The sequence below is a fragment of the Anabrus simplex genome, chromosome 1 (assembly GCF_040414725.1).
Source record: "Anabrus simplex isolate iqAnaSimp1 chromosome 1, ASM4041472v1, whole genome shotgun sequence".
NCBI classification, from domain to species: domain Eukaryota; kingdom Metazoa; phylum Arthropoda; class Insecta; order Orthoptera; family Tettigoniidae; genus Anabrus; species Anabrus simplex.
Window position 1 is genome coordinate 1,443,776,548 of NC_090265.1, and position 21,137 is coordinate 1,443,797,684.

Genomic DNA, 21,137 nt, shown 5'->3' on the forward strand with positions numbered 1-21,137 from the left:
CAGTTTGCCACTTCCAATTTTACACATGCATTTTTAATTCATATTTTCAATGTTGGCTTAGGATCTATTTAAAAAGGCTAATAGCAAATCACCTTAGCCATTCTTGAAATAGTTCCATAATCATCCGAGTTCAGCCACCATGGCCTATAGCAATGTGGGCCTCCTGTATTATATTAAACAGTTCATCAAAACAAATGTACAATGAATTTCTTCTTTTCCAGCAGACACTGGTGCTATGAGTTTCTCTTCACCTCCGATGTTAAGAACATCATATCGCTTCAAACGTCTGTAGTGAACAGATTTTTTTTTTATTGGCAATAGTTTTTGCATTTTTTACTTCACTTAACAGAATATTACATTGCTGAATAGTTCCATATTGTTGTCCTTGTTCACTGATTCACTTAAAAGTTCATCAAATATGTTACGCATAATATCATTCATTCTGATGCAAAGCTGCACAAGAAACAACACTACTAATATGAGTCGCTAAGATGACCGTACATGCGCGCACGATGCTCAACACAGACTGAAGCTACGCAGCGGTGAACACACTGAGAACAGAAAATTGTCAACAAAGAAACATGTCTGAACCTGCACGATGTAGGTGGGAGTCTTCAGTGCAGCTTTTACCGGTTCACATGGGTAAATCCTAAGATTTAACAATGTCTCTTGGTAAAGCTTTGAAATCTATGCATATCATAAGAAATTTCGGACTGTTACCACGCCGCGATGGTAAATGTTTGGTTTTTCCAGTAAATTTTAGGATTTACCAATCTTTTTAATTTTACAGTAACATATATACAGAAGGTAATAACCCACACCAGACGGACAACTACGAAATAAAATGGAATAGAATAGCAATGGTGCTCAAACAGATGATCAGCAAACTGCATTAATTTATTTCCGTGAAATTGCACCCAAAGAGGTTGCTACTATGAATGAAACTGAACTCGCAGCTGCTGTGAACATTGAGAATGACAAAAAAGCAGACAGTCATGGCATTTGTTGAAAATTGAGAAAATCACTTGATGAAATACGAACATGTCGAATATTCTACAGTGCCACTACAGCAGGGACCAAAATGTTGAATATTCTACAGTTTCCAGTTCTAGGGTTAAGAAAAGAAATTTGCTCACTTCGAACAGTTATATAGGAATTAGATGTTTGTGAAGACTTTCGTCTAGAGCATGGTATTGTATGGAAGTGAAACCTGGATGATAACTCGCTCAGAAATAAGGAGAGTAGAAGCTTTTTTAATCTGGTGTTACAGAAGAATGCTGAAGGCGAGATGGATAGATCAAATTACGAATGAAGAAGTGCTAAATTGAATTGGTGAGAGAACGATTTGACAGAATTTGACTAGAAGAGGAGATAGAATTATTGGACAAATCTTTTAGCACCCAGGACTTGCTAAGTTGTGTGTGTGTTTTTTTTTGTGTGTGTGTGTGTGGGGGGGGGGTGTAGGTAGTAAAAATGGTAGTGGTTAGACTAAGGTATGAAAATATGACAGATTAGAGTAGATGCAGGATGTAGTAGTTACGTAGAAATGAAAAGGTTAGCACAGGATAGGGTGGGATGGAGAGCCCCATCAAACCAGTCTATAGACTGATACCCAAACAACAACAGTTATAAGTAATGTATTTTTTAACCAATTCAATTATTGTATATTATTAATTACTGTATAACACTCTGTTTTATAATTTTAAAATGTTTAGCAGATAAAACTATATATCTTGTCTACACACACACAGGGTTATTCAGCTAAGATGTCCACCTCAAATAACTCGTGAACCATTCAAAATATTGACATTCTGGATTCACTTTCAATAATGTTGCGAAGGGGCTCATAATTGGATTTACAATACTTTTCCAGTGTGCCAATATCTGCTAAGCTAATGGCGCTAATTTTGTTTTTTAAATAAAACTATCCTATTTTCGATACCTAGACTTAAACCTACAAATATTGTTAATTCAACGCTGAAATTATTTTGAAAATCTGACAATTACTTCTTTAGAAAATGTGTTATATTCAAAACATGCTGCAATTTACCAGCCAGGGACTCCTCTGTTCTATTCGCACTACATATGAAACGAGCTGGCTGCTGACACACAGAGTTCCTTCACTTTTGTTGTGTTTAACATGGCGACACAAAGATGGGAAAGGGCTAGGATAGGGAATGAAGTGGCCATGGCTTTAATTAAGGTACAGCTCCAGCATTTGGCTGGTGTGAAAATGGGAAACCATGGAAAATCTTCAGGGCTGCCGATGGTGGAATTCACTCTCTCACCTTCTTCTGACTGTTACCCATAAATAAACTATGATATAATGTATGTTTTAACACCTTTAATATCGCTGTTGGTTACAGGTAAAGGAAAAGCAAATATGTGATGGGTTTCCTTTCCTATCCAACTTCCCTTGGTTAACCTTTCTTCTTTTCTGATCCCAAAGGTATTGTGTTTGCGAAGCCTAGAGAGACTTTAATTTTCACGGTCTTCATTGGTCTCTTTTTTTCGTTCATTCTTCAAAGGATCGAACTATTTCATTTTTCCCTTCTGATTAGTGTTAAGATTGCCCAGTTGTACTTGTACTTATTCAAATAATGTTTATCTTTCTCTGCCACTTCTCCCTCGGCTTGGTGGAGACGTGTTGTGATTTGTTTCACACATGTGGATTTGGCCAGTTTTATGGGAAGATGTCCTTTCTAATATCAGTCATGTATAGTTTTCTTTTTTCCTTCTGTTCGCACTAACACAGGTGGGTTTTTGGCAACCATAGGATAGCAAAGTGCTAGGATTAGGAAGGGAGCGGTCATGACTGTAATTAAAGTGAAAATGGCAAACCACGTTAAACCACTTTCAGAGCTGCCAGTGGTGGAGTTTGAACCTACCATCTTCTAAACGCAAGATAACAGCTGCGCGGTGTGCATCCTGTCTGGTTTAATGTTGTCCCATAGAACCTGTCACATATCTGTTTATCGTTTACCTGTTACCTACAGCAATATTAAAGGTATTTTGTCATAGTCTATTTATTCATGGGCTCAGTATAGCGAATGCCTAGCTGTTAGAAGAAGGTTCAGGACTTCTGTATGTCAACAGCTAGCTCATGTTTCATACGCGCCAGGCCGAGTGGCTCAGACGGTTGAGGTGCTGGCCTTCTGACCCCAACTTGGGAGGTTTGATCCTGACTCAGTCCGGTAGTATTTGAAAGTGCTCGAATACGTTAGCCTCATGTTGGTAGGTTTACTGGCATGTAAAAGAACTCCTGCGGGACTAAATTCTGGCACCTCAGCATCTCCGAAAACCGTAAAAATAGTTAGTGGGACGTAAATCAAATAACTTTTTATGTACATGTTTCATATGTAGCGCATACCGAACAGGGCAGTCTCAGCTAGCAAATGAAGGACGTTTGACTACATTACATCTTCTCAAATACTTGTCCGATATACAAAATAATCGTGCTGCTAAATTTGTTATGGTTTTAGGTTAAGACTAGGTGCAGAAAACAATGTAGTTCTGTTTTAAATAGTACCATTATCTCCAGAAGATCATAGCATGAAAAAGTACCATAAGGAATCACGCAAGTCATTGTAAAGGGATGCACTAAAATTGGCAGGCTAATGAATGTTTGCGATAGAAAAATAAATCTCATAATGGCTTTTGCTATAATCTGCATTTTGATCATGTTAGTGACTTCAGTGCACAGTGAGGAATATTGATTGAACTGTTGTAAGTGGTGTAAGGCCCTCAACCAGAAGGAGACTTATAACAGTTTCCCACTTTTTATGGCATTCCAATTTGCTTCCTGATATTAACAACCCAGCTTTATTTGAGAACATAGTTCTTATAGAATATGCCTGTTCTAGCACTTGGTCCATACAATTTGTGTACCCTTAATCATATGCCTGGTTGATAAGCAGCTTTATCATCATTGGAATGTCAGGAATATGTTTTAAAGTTTTTATCTGGTAATATCTTCTTCTAGTTTGAGCCTAAAGAACAAACAAGCCAAAGGTAGACATTTATTCAAGTGGAGGTACATACTTCCCCTAGAGCACTGTCCCTGCATTGTCCTCTATAGGAGGCTTGCAGTGGTGTCTCAGTGCACTAGCCGCCAGCGTCTTGGAAAAGTGTAGCAATCCAACTGATGAGCCCACCGCTACACTGGGGCGAAACTCTGGTGATTTCATGATTGAAAATGCCTTAAGAGCTTGAATGCTTTTAAATATTTAATGGGTTTTATTTTAGCATTTCTATCATTCAAATATGTGTGTTTACCTTGTGTGTTATATATTAAGTGGCCTTATTGAATTCTGCAGTGTATTATTTCTTTGCATGAAGGGAAATGATATCCAGACTATCTTCCCTACATCAGACGACAAGGTTCTTCAAGAAGCAGAGCAATTGGCCCGAGAGGCCAAATCGAGCCGTCAGTATACTGATGTACATCGTTTTAGTCTCAAGTGCTTAGTGTGTCAGCAACTACTTACTGGACAGACACAAGCTCAACAGCATGCAACAAGCACAGGACACATGAGCTTTGGAGAAATTGCATCATAGTAATTTGTTCCAGTTGCTTGCTGCAACTTCATATCGATCCTTAATAAGCACATTTTGAGGACACCTGCATTCACTCTGTCTTAACTTACTTTACTTTTGTAGTTTTGAAAGCAATAATACTTTATGTCTGTATACTTCATCAGCCTATATTGTAGATATCTCTCATTAATGAACAAATAATGCTGTGCATTGTATTCTGGCATGACTGATAACAAGCTTTTAGATGAAGTGTGTGTGGTAGAGTGTTAAATATAAAAATTTAACTACCCAGTAATCTCTATACAAGTCCTTTTTGTTATGTTATTTTACCCAGTGAGAATTTTTTATGAAATACATTGCTGTTATTTTGTTTTTAGTCTACATATACATTTGCAGGTTTTTATTATACCAACTTAGTATGACAGCCTTATCTCAGGAAATCATGTAATAATGTTATTAGCTATTTTTATATAAGTTATCTTGTTATTTTTACTGATGTATGCTTCTGTTTCCTATTATTATCCTCTTTACAGTCATTAATAAAATGTAAAAAAGAATTATTGTTGGTTTTGAACAAGTTGAGATGTATGGACATAATTTTACACAGTTTGCCTTTCAGTCTAGTTTTTTATATAGCTAGTATTTAAGGCTGAATATACTGTACCTGCTTTGTTTGTTTTGAATCAATGAGCCATCAGAAAGAAAAATGGCAAAGTCATCATTTGAATAAAGTGTGCGTTATAAAACAAGTGTACAAGAAACAGTCTGCTTGTTAGCCATGATAACCTTCATTGGAACAAAGTTTATTAAGGTATATGTTTGTTAGGAGGTAAAATTGTCTAGTTGTTTTATCCCTGATGTTGTTCTTTTTTGAATATTCATCTAGAATCAATGACAGGCAGTAACATTCCTTATGTGAAGCACCTAATACCATATGTGCTGTGAGTCTCTGAAGATGTAATCTTTATTTCATACAAAACACAATTTTAAGAGATGAAATGTATTCATGAGTACTGTGTTATGTTAACATCAATTTCGTTACACCCTCTTTGGTTCTTTATATTAGTACGCACCCAGTGTTAAGTTGTTTTGAAGCCAGAGTTACAAAGGATGAATGTGAACTGCACTGACTTATTACAGTTGCTGTTTTGAATTAAAATTCACTTTCAGTTCATCCATTCTCTTATAGCTTATTAACAGGTTAGTGCCTCTGATTCCAGTACAGCTTTAATTCATCTCTTACTGTGAACTGCATGTAATCAGAGCTATAACTGACTGCCAGTTATGTGACACAATATCACTGGGATCGAAAGGATTGCACTTTTTTGGATGTTGAAAAATATCAAGAACCGTGTAAATACAGGAATGCTTTTTACATACTTCCAACATTGCTACTGATGCTGTGGCCATAGATGGTTTTAACATAAGCAGAATATCAAAATGAATTGTCGGGCTATATAGTAGTAGTTAGTAACTGGTGAATTATTAGCATTAATTTTGCCAATACAATTAAACCTCAAATCTTACCTTGCTCTAATCTCTTTGCTTTTAACCCTACAACATGTAGACGGGGAAGGGGGGGAAGAAAATCAATAAGGCAGTCAAGAACATGTGAAATGGCTAATTGTAAAGCAACAGCATCAAAACTATAACTGTGCAGCATAAAGTTCCTCTTGAGATCTGTTGCATATTGTGTTATGAATTGGTGACAGAATATGGTCATATAACATAATTTTTGTATGTTAAACATTTCATAACATATGAACTCCTGCAGGTATTAATCAAAACAAGTGAGAACTTAAATAGAGCCTTTCATAGGTGATATATTTTTTACGAGTTGATTCACGTTTACCAGCTTGGTTCAATGTATCTAGGTTGTGATGTGGTCCACAGTTGCTTCTCAGGCTGTATAAGTAACAAGCTGGAAAGCCGTACTGGTCAGAAATTTTGTTTTAAGTTTTGAGTGGGTGGTGAATAGTATGGCAGTGTGCTACTAAAGGAATTTCTAGTTCCAAGAGCCCTTTCCCAACCTAAGCTCAAATTGGAAAATATTAACCAGCTAAGAAGAGAGGATAGAAGGGTAGAGGGAATTCATATAGCAGATGTATAAAGAAAAGTTACTGGATAATTATGTTTATTGGAAACAGAATTGGAGATATAATTTTAACATCAGGATTATCTGAAAGCATTTACGGACCTTTTGGTAAGTAAGAGACAAAATGAAATTATCATTCCTTCACTTTCTAATTATGAAGGGGATGGGGAAGATTTACGAACTTGTGAATAGTAACATCTCAGCTAAAGAATGGGATAGGTTCTGAAAAGTAAGAAAATAGAGGACTCCCTCGGTTTAAAAAATCTAATATATTCAGATAATAACGAGTGTATCTATAGAGGTTGGATGGAAGGAATAAAAGGAAGGGTCTTGGTAACTAACAGAAGCTGTAACAGACTCTGTTGCAGTCCTATGATAGATCCAGATAGGTACAAGACACCTGGAGTATGTAGAAAGCGGAAGATTTTACTGTAAGAGGAATATTGGAAAGATGCTATCATATGTAAAAACTATAGTTCGCATTTTCACACCAGTACCTTAATTTAGGCCACAGCCACTTTCTTTCCATTCCTAGCCAAAAGACCTATCTGTTTTGGTGCAATGTAAAAGAAATTGGTAAAAAGACAACTAGCCCTTAGTTTAGAATGCCAACCATGATAAAAATTATGATTTAAATTATTTGCAAACATCTCAAAAGGTAATTAAACCACAGTCAAGCTGAAACTCAGTGTGATTCTTGAAGAAATTGTACACATGAAGCAATATCAAGTCTGCGTCTGGTCATATAAGACTGAATTAAGATGATCAACTGGTGGAAAGTAGACATATATCCTAAAAACAGATAAAAAGCTATTTGAACTCTTAGATAAGGTTGTCTTACTTTGTTCATATCAGTAGGATTGTATGTGCTCATATTATCTTAAGAAATGAGAGAACGGTACTGAGAAATTTGTACTGGATACTTTTTCAGTGAGATTTTGGGTCTGTTCTGCTGGTGAAGTGATGTATTTTATTTATTCCGTGATATGTTTTATCATTTTGTTAGATAAATAGAGTAAATGCCGATTTCAGTAGTTCTAATAGTTCATCTGGAAGAAATTTAATGACAGTTTGGTTCAAGGGACATTGATGATAAGGTTATCAGCTCCATGTATGGAGAAGAAATTCCATGGTTAGTAGGAGTGATGATAATGGCTAAAGGAAGAAAATGGCCTTACTGAATTAAGAAAATTAAGAAAAAAGAGTTGAATCTCAAATATCGGACAGTTGAAATGAAATGAAGGAGCTTGGAATAAGTGCAGGGTTATTACAAATGATTTGAGCTATTCCAAAGTTCTACAATAACTTCATTATTTGACATATTGTCACAAGGCTTTGCACACACATGGAAAAACTCAGTTTTTTGACATTTACAAATGTTCGATATGTGCCCCCTTAGTGATTCTGCAGCCATCAAGCCTATAATCAAGTTTATCCCACACTTGGTGCAGCATGTGATTATCAATGGATTCAAAAGCATGGTTGATGCGAGATCGCAGTTCTGGCAGGTTGGTTGGGAGAGGAGGGGTAAGCCCTGAGTCTTTCGCGTAAACCCACACAAAGAAATCACATGGGGTTAGGTCAGGAGAGCGTGGAGGCCATGACATAAATTATTGATCATCAGCTCCACCATGGAAGTGGGGTGGAGCACCATCCTGTTGGAAGATGAAATCCACGCTGTCCTCCAGTTTTCCGGCATGTCCAGATACACGTGTCCTGTAACGGATTTTTCGCAGAAGAAAAACGGGCTGTACACTTTAAACAGCGAGATTGCACAAAACAAATTAACTTTTGGTGAATTTCAAATGTGCTGCACGATAGTGTGAAGATTCTCTACACCTTAGATTCGCACATTGTGTCTGTTCACTGTACCATTAACAAAAAAATGCTCTTTCATCACTGAAGACAAGTTTCATACTAAACTCATCCGCTTGTAGCAATTGTTAGTGGTAAGGCTTCTGCTTTAGTCGTTTCTGTAAGATTTTCCAAATGGTTGGCTGTGGTATGTTCAGCTCTCTGCTTGCTCTCTCTGTCAACTTCTGTGGGCTACGCATGAAACTTGCCCACACGCAATCAACTGTTTTTTCAGTCACTCCGACCCGTTGATTTCCCCTTACAGGGGCATCCTGAAGCTTTAAAACTGCACATACCATCGTCGAAGGGAGTTAGTTGGTGGATCTTTGTGGTACTTCGTCCTGAAGTGTCATTGCACTGTTATGACAGGCTGATGCGAGTGCATTCAAGCACAACAAATGCTCTCTCGGCTCCTGTCGTCATCTTGTCTGGGTGCTCACTGCTGCTGCACTCACGTGGCAGAAATCTGAAGTGGGACTTCAGTAGACCAAAACTTTTTGTTTTTTTCTACATGACTTGGGTTTTGTGACCACATGTCAATTCATGGAGCTACAGTGAATTTATGAAATTGCTTCAATCATTTGTAATAACCCTGTTAAAGCATTATTGGATTTAGCTGGGGTCATCCCGTTATCAGCCATATCAGTAAAATGAGGTTAACGAGGTTAAAAGGAAGTTGTATACAATTCCAATGCCTGGGTGCATCGACGACGGTTACGATTTAAGTTTGTTAAGTTGGACTTCTGTTGCATCAAGACCTGTTTTTAAATTTTGGAAGTTTCACCACGTTTAAAAGTTTACCCGTTGTGAGCGGGTGGTTCATCAGCTTGCCGAGCCTTCAAGGCCTACATACTCTACATAACCTCATGAGTAATCATTCATTGCATGCTTCCAAAGCGCCATGATCTTATCGTTAAGTGGATTTGGCACCACATCTCTTATATCTACAGTGTCTTGAGGATGATGAACAGAGAGAAAGAGACAGGGGTATTCCAATTGAAGATTGGATGGACTTCTTGTTTCAAAATAGGTTTCGTTTGGAGAAGGTGACTGTGACATCCTCCTTACAATTAATACAGACAACTCCTAGAAATAATCCTGATGCACCAGGAAATTGTCTAAGTTCATGAGCATTACAGTTTCAAATGCACTAAAATTTGGCTTTCTCATTCGCCCTTCCTTTTACGTATTGGCTGATACTGATAAGCTAACCCTGACAAAACGAAATTAATTTATCTCAGAAATAAGGGGCTGCAATAGAAGATATGTTTAAAATGACTAGAATGAGTCTGACAAGGAGAAAACTCATAAAACCTTTTATAGAAATGTAAAATAATGTAAATAACATTCATCCTAGATATAGATACATATGAAATACATAAATTCTTGGCTTCCTAGACTGGGGCCGCCACTTCACTGTCAGACAGCTCCTCAATTTTAATCATGTGGGCTGAGTGGACCTCGAACCAGCCCTCAGGTCCAGGTAAAAATCCCTGACCTGGCCAGGAATCGAACCTGGGCCTACGGGTAAGAGACAGGCACATTACCCCTACACCGTGGGGCTGGCACTAATGCTAATCAGAAGCTAACTAATGTCTGAATATTCATAACACTTTTCCTTCTTAAAATATTCAGATATTTCACACCACTTTTTACTTGCATTTTGATTTCTGGTATTTCAATCATCACAATATTTTTGCACGTATAGAAACTCACTGTAATTCATCTTTGTTGACTTTAAAACTTGGTACAACAGTTTTAATATATTCATAACTGAGCTATGCATTCTTTCATCTTAATTATTTATATTAATTCATTCCATTGACTTCAGATGCATCAGAAATGAATGCATTGAATGGAGGTGTCATAGAAGTTGTCAGCATAACTGTTGAAGTCTTGAATTGAGTTCCTTCAGTTGATCTCTCACAAATGTTGTGAGAATGGTTTTTCGTTTGCTGTTTTAAAGAAATATTTGTCCAACAAATTGTTAATTTCACTGTTAACTTCTGTAATTGTAATGTCTTGCTTTTCAGTGCATGTGATGGTGTTGGAAAACAATTTTAGCTGGCTGGCAACAAATTTCTGAAGAAGAAAAGGAAGTGGATTTTCATATAACTGACAGGACATTCGTCAAGGGAAAGGAAATAAGATTTCATTGTTAATTCTCTGATCTGCTGGCAAAAGAGACAATCATCTTGTCTTGCTATGTCCTAAAACCTTTTTATATTCTGTTTGTAAAAAAGACAAAAGGATCTTAAGGCTTCAACTCCTACAGAATATATATGCAAATACAGTATTGATAGATTTTACTGAATTTATGATTAACCAGATATCAATTGGTAGGCTGTTTGCACCAGTTTAAACAGCATTGTGTATTGCATGTGCTTAGCAGCCAATACTAGTCAAATCATTTGTCGCAACTTGTAATACAAATTATTTCTTCCTTGTCTCTTCTTCCCACCAAAATACAGGGTGCGGCAGAAATACCTGACGAATTTCAGACGTAAATAACTCGGCAACGCAACAAGCCATTCACAATTTTGTTGCGCAGTTTAAAGGAGCAGGGTTTGCCATTTATGCCACATACAGTAGATTGGAGCGAACTAAAGGTTGTATTGGCCACAGCTTTCAAACAGGTGTTATTGTCGTAGTGTGTGCGGCCTTAGCCTTGGAGAACACGTGCATCGTCTCGTCCGGGCTAACCAGTCAGCCAGCCTTTCGCTAGCATAGCTGGAGTGGTGAACACCGAGGTTTCGTGATTGAGACTTATTTAAAAAATGCAGACTCCTTATGGGGTGACATTCCATGGTCAGCCCATTCCCCTGACCTCGCTCCATGCGATTTCTTTCTCTGGGGATATTTGAAGGATCGCGTCTTCCGACGTAAGCCACAAACACTACATGGCCTGAAAGCTGCCACCCATGAAGAAATCTAGGCAATACCACAAGACATGCTTAAGCGAGTCATGCGGAACTTCAGGGAGAGGCTTCAGAGGTGCATCGAACAGGACGGTCTGCATTTGGATGACATTATTTTCAAAACCTAGTGTGTATGTGTATGTGACGCTAATGGCAAGCGCTACTCTTTCCAACTGAGCAATAAATCTTTAAATGGTTTGTTGCGTTGCCCAGTTATTTATGTTTGAAATTCGTCAGGTATTTCTGCCGCACCCTGTATGTGTTCTTGTCTGCAGACACACAATCACTTTTTTCCTTTTTTTTTTAATTATTATTTTTTAATCCTCCAACACATAACAAACGAGCACATCTGAGGTTTCTCCACTTAAATTTACAAACTCCAAAACTTGCACCATCACTTCTTTCTCAAGGTGAAAATATCTAACGAGTCGGGATGTTAATTTCATATCCAGGTAGTTAGAAGTGTCTATCATCACTGAAATAATGCTGTCAGTTCACTAATAATTTTTTTATTATGATGTTGGTGGCAGTTTATTTACATTTATTTCTGAGCACTTGAAATTTTATTAAAAAGTTTCTTCACCGCAGCTCTGCAGTGTGGAAGGCAAAAGTTGCATCTCAAGTCATAGTTTTTACATGCATATACTCTCAAATACTGCTTTCTAACATCCTATTCTTAACAGCAATTCAGTGCTTTATTTTTTTTTTTTTTAATCACGTGGTTTACTGTGTTCGATCTTCCACCGTGCCCAGTGCAGAATTTAGCATTACACAAGTTGCATTCAAATTATCTGCTTATCATTCATGGAACACTTCACACTTCGGCATGATGATGACGGATGAAGAAAAATTTCATCACAGGCCAACACCACTATTGTTAGAACATAAACCAGTCATACATAACAGGAGCAGGAAGTATTATGTGATGATGGCCTGATCACAGCCAGTGAGTACATATGTACTACATCATGGATACACATTGGCTGGGACGCTAACATCTTGATATTGATGAGTAAGCGATGGGCTGCATATGGTCAAAAGAATATTTAAGACACCATTGGCACTAACACTGCCATATCGATATTTGTACGAAGAATCTATAATTTGGTGGTGCTCAGAAATAATCGCAGTAGAATGCTGTAGTCTGCCTCTAGTATTCAGTAGGATACTCGCAAGTATGACATCAGGAATAAGTGGAATGTTTTCAGAACGGGGAAACGTTTTGTGGAAAAAAAATCGATGAACAGGATCCCTAATATAGAGGGATTTTTCAGCAAGTAGAATGTAATTGTCACAGAGAGATGAAATTTGTTATATGTTAAACTTTCAGTGAGGTCTACACATATCTTGAATAGTGATGTTTTCACTTAATGTCAAGCTAAAAAGGCAAATTGAACTAAAATTAAAATATATTAAACTTTTGGTCGTAGTGTTCAAACAGTGATTGTCTTGAATACTGATTTCTAAATGCATGCAGATATATTTTATGAGTAAGCAGTAGAGATGGGAGTTACATATCGTAACATAAATGATACTGTATCCTAATCCATAACAGTAAGCTGTTCCATAAATATTATGTTCATCCAGAGACCCTAATACAAAAGTAACTGTCTCAGCGAAACCAAGGGAAAGGTAGGGAGTTTCCGATTGGCTAACAGGTATTAAGAAGTACAGCAGCTCGCTTTAAGCGTGCACTCCTGCGCAGGCACTAGCGATACTTTTGTAACAGTTTACTGGTAGTACTGATATTCCTATCCTGTTACTTGCTGGTTGGTTACAGATATTCTTTAGTTATTCAAAGTGCTTTTTATTAGGCTTACTGGTGGTAATACATAAAGTAGCGTAGTTCCCCAGAGCAGTTATGCATGGTCATCCCACCTTGCATCTCGGGTTTCACTCCGTGTTCTGCACAATGAGTGAATGAATGAATTACATATGATAGGACTTTTGTGGACAAAAACTCAATTACAGGAAAATGGCTTCTTAGAAACACGTTGAAATAAGTTACCCAGTAATAATAATAATTTTAAAGAAATAAACAATTGTACCGGTTCATATAGTTCCGATAATGTACATGGTACTCAGATGTCAGGTCCTGAAAAGCTATCGCAAGTCCGATCATGTGAATCTGTGCATCCTGAAATTTCATCATCCACTGCAACCTGTGAGGCAGTGCAGCAAAAGCTGCTATCATAATTTTTACCAGTACAAAAAATGGAGTGATATACAGAAAAAAAAGTCGCTGGACAAACTGCTTACGCTGTTGTTTACCACATATCCACAACCTTCTGTATATGACGAAAGACAATTTTGGAGCTTTTTATACTTGAGTTACAGAGCGAGTTCACAATTTATAAAGTGGTGGACTTAATCCAGGGGAAAATGAAAATCAATTTTAGCAAACCTGACACAGACGATGTGCAGAAAATAGGGAAGTTACAGGTAACAGGCCTATTAAAGTTAAACTGATTTCTATAAGGAAGAGATTGGTGTCTTTATGTTATTGTGATTGGAAATGCAGGCAACATACAGAGGGAAAAGATGTGGATTAAGAGGGACGTGGGAAGTGAAGGGATCAGGAATGCAAAAATTCTCAAGAAACATATGACACGAGCTAGACACCAAGGATTGAGAGCAGTTATCAGGGGACAGGAAGTATTAGTGACAAATGGCAGCTAGAGCAGAACTTGGCATGTGACTAAATTGATGGACATAGAAGAAAAGATGAAACAAGAGGAGGTAACGGAGAGAAGTATAGTGATTAGTGGGGAAGATAGGCAAGAAGGGCAAGCTATAAAAAGTAATGAAGGGGAAGACGGGCAATGTGACAAGAAAAATACCAAGGGAAACAGGAAACTGAACAGAGAAAGGCAGGGAGAGGGGCATAGTGAAAGTGTGAACATAAACAGTGAAAAGGAAAGTGCTGTAGACAACAGAGTGAGAACAGGAAGGTCTAGGGATCTAGCTAGCGGCACAGCGAGAGAAAAGGCAGAGAAGTGAATGCAGTGAAGTAACGGAAGCACGGGGTGAAAAGGCAAAGTCTGAGGCAACCTGTCAGAGATTCGAAATGGGTATGAGCAAAGGGAGGAGTAGGGGCCTAAGGGACCTGTGGGGAGTAAAAAAAAAAAAAAAAAAATGACAAGAGTATTGTAACAGGAAGCAAAAACACTAATAAAGTTAGTAAGTAAGTAAGGGTATGGTTGTCGAGGACATGGTGATTATATAAGGAAGAGAGTGGTGTCTTTATGTGATATGTATTGGTGAAGTGTGTTGTGGAGGTGGAGGTGCGTGTCTGTATAGTGAATTTGAAGTGTAAGTGAATGATTGTGGAGTTGAATGGAGTTCTTGGTAGGTAATGAAGTATATGTTTGTATAGTGAAGTTAATGGTAAAATGTGTTTGGAGGTGTATGGTATACATAATGGCAGAATTTAAGTGTGGAGATGGAGAAGTGGTGGAATACGTAATGGCAGAATTTATTGTTTGGGTGTTAAGTGCAAGTGGTGAAATGGTATGTGGAGGGATATAAATTTTGAATATGTGTTTGAGGTGGAGTTGGAGGTAGGTGTCTGTATCGTGAATTTGATGGCGGTATATGTTGGTATAATAGGTATAGTGAATTAATGGAGTAAGTTGTAATTGGTATGTAGTAAGGTAATTTGGAATTGATTTGGAGTGTTAAGTGTAAGAGATGGAGTTGAAGTATAAGTGAATGATTGTGGAGTTGGATGGAGTTTTTGGTAGGTAATGATGTGTGTTTATTGCTGATGTTTTGATTGAAATGTATGAGTAAGAGAAAGAGTTGGGGGTATATGGAGGTATGGGTTTGTATAGTGAAGTTAATGGTAAAAGGTGTTTCGGAGGTGTATGGTATACATAATGGCAGAATTTAAGTGTGGAGATGGAGAAGTGGTGGAATACGTAATGGCAGAATTTGTGAATTTAATGTGGAGTTTGATTATGAAGAAGAAATTGAGGTGGCAGTATGAGGTTGATGAAGAAGAGATTGAAGTGGCTGTATGAGGTTGGCAAGTTGATGTATGGTTGTATATGAAGAGTAATTGTATTTATTAAATAGGCAGGGTTGGTAAGCTTTGGTTTGGTGAACGTGATGGCAAAATTTAATGTGGAGAATGGCTTGGTATTTAAATTAGATTAAGCATGGTTAAATATGATGAGTAGGAATAGTGAAGTAGTACAAGGATAAAGTTGCAACGTGAGCAGAATAAGGTACACATAAGCGGCTGGCGATGTAACGTAAGTCTTGACTCAGCTAGCCAGAGTGGGTCGAGTAGAAGGATGGTACGACGAATGAAATGTGCAAGAAAGTCATTGACATTCACAATGCCTTCAGACTGATGGCCAAGTATATCCTAGTCATTATAATGACTGTGACAGTTTTATACTTGGAGAACTAAATTTAAATTATTTTGTGTCTCAGGGTATAAAGTAGTAACCTACTTGCAGGAATTACTATTTCTTTTTGCTTGTATATTGTCATTGTTTTGTTGGAAGAATGTGTACTATTTTGCATAGAAATGATAGATTGTTGTAATACTGCTTCTACGTAGAGTATTTCTGCTCAGTGTGATTTACAGGGTGGTAACTTGAAAAGTCTTCAGGGGCAGCTTCATGAAAATACATTGTATAGTATCAGGTCTGGTGCATAGACTTAGCTTTCACATTGAGATGTATATTGCTTAACTTAGCTCGTTAGAGAACAGAATGCTTATCTAAATCTCTAATCGTAATATGTTGCAAATTAAAACATGAGACTGATTGCGTATAAAGAATTCTCTCTAGGTGAGTTATAGTGCTTACAATATTTTCATTAATTAAAATTCATGAATATTTTGGAATTTTTTTATTAATTAGCAGTAAATGCTGTAACTGGATAAGGTAGTGAGAATTACCCTGGAATCAAATCAGACAAGTCATATACCAGTTGTTAGTCCTTCATTACAGAAACATTCCTGCCAATTTTCAAACCACTATCAGCACCCTCAGAGGAGGTATCAGGTTGAACATACAGTGCATAACCCAAGGTAGAAAAATTCTGCAAAATATTAAGGACTTGTGGGATACAAATACTAACATACTACTGTATAAAGTGTACAAAGTTTAAAATGAAATATGTCAATTTTCATGCCATTTTATTGTTTACTAGCATTTGTACTGAACAAAGGCGAGAGAGAATGAGGACTATTTCCGAATTTATTGTACGGTGCAGTTCCTGGCCCGAAAGTTGTGCGAAATTCTCTGCGGTTGTCGAGTTGCATATTGTAGGCCTATCTCTGACAATTGGCGTGGTGGTCTGACGATGATACTCCCTCTAATATCTGCCCTGTTGCAAAGAGTAAAATGGCTCTTTAGTTTTTCCTGTTACCCACCTTGAAGTGATATGCACAAGGACTTGATTAATCATCTGCATTATCATCCTTTGTGCGATAAATACGTACATGGGATAAACTAACAGAAATAACATATTTTAAAATGTTTGTTATATACAATCTTTTGATGGACCTAATGTTAAGGAGAATATTATGAGCATAATCTTCCTATAAATACGAACTCCATGTGACTACCATGATATCATATGCACCTGATAACTCAATCCTGAGTGAGCAGATTCCAGATACATAGTTTGGATGAAATAAGTCCAGCAGTTTTCCACTCCAAGGAATATACTAGCAGATAGATAACCAAACAGAAAGACTGTCATCAAAGGGAAAAGTTCTACCTCATGTTTCCCCGGTGTTCGGTTGCCTTTAGGTGGGGTTCATTTTCAAGCTGAGCGAAATATCATGCATCCTCTGATTTTCTCCTGTTATGGATCCTTCAAATAACTGTAGATTTGTGAAGGTGTCAGTCACTGGCTGCAGAGCATGAATGAAGCCTGTAAAAATTAGTAATATACTCAGTCATTTGAACAGTAAGCAAAATTATGCAGTTAACAAATGATTTTAAATGAAGGGATGTTTCAGATATAAGTCTACGGATTATACATATTATCAATAGTATAAAAACAAATTAATGAAATTCCTGTCTTCCTATAAAGCCCCAGTTTACTCTGTGATTTTTAAATGACTTGCATATCAAAATATGCTCCTGGATGAGTAGATTCGTAAGTATGAAGTTTGGTCAAACTCTATTCAGCTGTTTACCTATGATGGTGGAACAAGCAAACGAACTTTAGACGAAAGCTAAAAACTACCGATATGATCTTGAGTTGACCTGAAAGAGATAAATATATAAAAATATGGTGGATCAAATGACATTACAGACTCAGGCCTCCTACAATTTTATTAACAAGATAATGTAATGATTTTGGTAAGTGAAAATAGAAACATTAGAGGGACTAATGTCCTTGAAGTAGATGAATATTGTTACTTGGGTAGTAAAATAACTAACGATGGCAGAAGTAAGGAGGACATAAAATGCAGATTAACACAAGCAAGGAAGAGCTTTATTAAGAAAAGAAATTTGCTCACTTCAAACATTGATATAGGAATTTGAAGACTTTTGTGTGGAGCATGGCGTTGTATGGAAGTGAAACCTGGACGATAACTAACTCGGAAAGAAAGAGAATGGAAGCTTTTGAAATGTGGTAGAAGAATGCTGAAGGTGCGGTGGATAGTTCGAATCACGAATGAAGGGATACTGGATCGATTTGTTTAAATTTGACGAGAAGAAGAGATAGAATGATAGGACACATTTTAAGAAACCCAGAACTTGTTCAGTTGGTTTTTGAAGGAAGTGTAGGTGGTAAGAACGGTAGGGGTAGACCAAGGTATGAATATGCCAAGCAGATGTAGGATGCAATAGTTGCGTAGAAATGAAAAGGTTAGGATAAGATAGCATCGAGAGCTGCATCAAACCGGTCTATGGACTGATGACTCAAACAACAATGTCCTTTTTACAGTGCGAACCTGTCGAGTTGCCGATTATTCCCTGTGCCATGTCTGGGCAAGTGGATGATGCAATAGTAGAGGAAACGCTTCTCTTAGATGTCAAAATTGGCCGCCATCATTGACTAAGTCAACGTCATACAGCGGAGCTGATCTTCACAATTCGTTGCTCTGTGTATTCTGTATGAGTGTTTTGAAACTCAATAAAAATTAATAGCTGTTTGTTTTATGCTGGAAGTGTGTGTGTCTGCTATTTCAATTTCATCAGGTTATGGGCATAGGATCGTGAGTAGATAAACTGGGGGGTTCGGCAGGCTCCCAGGGGCCCGCTCCTCCGCCTTCCCACAGGAGGCCTTCCCAGGGGCCCGCTCCTCCTCCTGCGGGAAATTTGAATTGGTAAACAAAGCCACGTGCTTTTTCACAGCTGTCATCGACAACAACGCATCGCTAACCTCACTGCTGCCATCTTGACGGGCCTAAACCTCAGTGCTGCCAACTTAACCTAATTAGCGCGAGATTTGAATCGGTAAACAAAGCCATGTGCTTTTTTGACAGTCACGTGCTTTTTGACAGCTGTCATCGACAACAACGCATCTCTAACCTCACTGCTGCCATCTTGACGGGCCTAAACCTCAGTGCTGCCAACTTAACCTTACTAGCACGAGATTTGAATCACTAAACAAAGCCACGTGCTTTTTTGACAGCTGTCATCCGCCATCTTTAATCAACAGAGCACCGTGCTGCTATCTTGCGAGCAATTTCGTCAGCTGTTATCCGCCATCTTTAATCAACAGAACACCGTGCTGCCCTCTTTATGGCTACTACCTTAAGCACGTAGTGGCGGGCAATTTGAAAAGTTCCGTTAGCTGCCATCCGCCATCTTTAATCAAGAGAGCACAGTGCTGCACTCTTTAGCTACTTACCTTTGAAATGTGGTGGCGGCAATTTGAAAAATTCTACGTGCTCTTGTTTGGTAACAAATCCACGTGCTTTTTTGACAGCTGCCATCAGCCATCTTGGATCGCTAACCTCAGTGCTGCACTCTTTAGCTACTTACCTTTGAAATGTGGTGGCGGCAAATTCCACGTGCTCTTGTTTGCAAACAAACCCACGTGCTTTTTTTAACAGCTGTCATCCGCCATCTTTAATCAACAGAGCAGCGTGCTGCTATCTTTATCGTAGTAGCGGGCAATTCTGTCAGCTGTCATCCGCCATTTTTAATCAAGAGAGCACCGTGCTGCTATCTTGCAGGCAATTTTAAAAAATTTCTTTCAGCTGTCGTCCGCCATCTTGCATCGCAAACCTCAGTGCTGCACTCCTTTGCTACTATATTCGAAATATGGTAGCGGATAATTTAAAAAATTCTACAGCAGTCATCTCACGACGCTAATTGCACAAGATGGCGGCTATACATGACTCCTTAAGGGTACTTACGCAAAATGGCTGCTATACATAGGTTCTTATGAGACTCCCTTGGGATGCTTGCGCAAGATGGCGGCTATACATGGTTTCTTATGAGACTCCTTAAGGGCGCTTGCTCAAGATGGCGGCTGCTCTTATGAGACGGCTTAAGGATGGTGGTGGTGGTGATTATTGTTTTAAGAGGAAGTAAAACTAGGCAACCATCCTCTATTTAACACTAATCAGAGAGAAGAAATGGAAGGGGTCCGACACTTCGAAAAATGAAGATATCGGCCAAAGGAAGACAAGGGCCACGAAGGGCGTGAAAATGAAAGACACCCTAGCCCTCGCAAACCTAATAACGTCGGGGTCGGAAAAGAACAAGAGTTGACCAAGGGAGGTCGGATAGGATAGATGAAAGTGGAAGCAATGCCGGGACTCTTCTGAGGGCCCCGTGGTCGCCAACCCACGCTCCAAAGTTCAGAGCCCCTGGGGCCCCTTTTGTCGCCTCTTACGACAGGCAGGGGATACTGTGGGTGTTATTCTACCGCGCCCACCCACAGGGGGGCGGCTTAAGGGTGCTTGCACAATATGGTTTGAGACGCCCTAGGGATGCTTTCGCAAGATGGCAGCTATACATGGCTCCTTATGAGCCGCCTTAAGGGCGCTTGTGCAAGATGGCTTAGAGGCTAACGTGCCGTGCTAGTTCGATTCATTAAATTTGGGGCTTAAATGCAAAATGTTAAATATCTCGAAAACGGTGTATCGTAGAGCAAAACGGACAAAATTTTTCCGCCATATACGCAGGTTCGCAGCATCAGGAACAGGATAGCATAAGAAAAACATAGTCTAATGATGAGATCAACGGTTCGGTTCCTACTTAGGCCCTTCGCCATTTGCTCTGTTTTAGCTTGTATTAAAGCAAGTTTTTGTAACATGATCAGGTTTAGCTATGGTAGAGAGTATAACGTGGTGTGCTGGTTCGATTACTTAAATTTGAGGCTTAAATGCAAAATGTTAAATATCTCGAAAACGGTACGTCGTAGAGCAAAAAGGGACAAAAATTTTCTGCCGAATATTGTAGTTTCGCAGTATCAGGAACATGATAGCATAAGAAAAAAGTAGTTTAATGATGAGATCAACGGTTCGGTTCCTACTTAGGCCCTTTGACATTGACGGCTGTCTAATTCTACAAGATGGTGGTTGCTCTTATGAGACAGCTTAAGGGTGCTTGCACAAGATGGCTTAAGACGCCCTAGGGATGCTTGCGCAAGATGGAGGACAATAGTGGCTATACATAGCTCCTTATGAGACGGCTTAAGAGCTCTTGTACAAAATGGCTGCTATACATAGGCTCTTATGAGAGCCTAGGGGTGCTTGCGCAAGATAGCAGCGACAAGATGGTGACTATATACAGCTCCTTATG

The 21,137-nt window shown here is 38.5% G+C and overlaps 1 protein-coding gene across 3 annotated transcripts in view; it reads left to right on the top strand.

The window, feature by feature from the left end:
• Yod1 (Yod1 deubiquitinase) overlaps positions 1–18,464 on the top strand; it is a 63,450-nt gene extending 44,986 nt beyond the window's left edge. Inside the window, exon 3 of one of the 3 annotated variants that reach the window (XM_068225546.1) lies at positions 18,325–18,464. In XM_068225546.1, coding sequence (XP_068081647.1) covers positions 18,325–18,435 — 111 coding nt within the window. In that variant the 3' untranslated portion in view covers positions 18,436–18,464. Of the gene's footprint in view, positions 1–4,338; positions 5,287–10,518; positions 10,900–18,324 lie in introns of those variants that run through there. The other 2 variants (XM_067137922.2, XM_067137921.2) reach the window with 2 other exon arrangements.
• Positions 18,465–21,137: the final 2,673 nt, after the last annotated feature.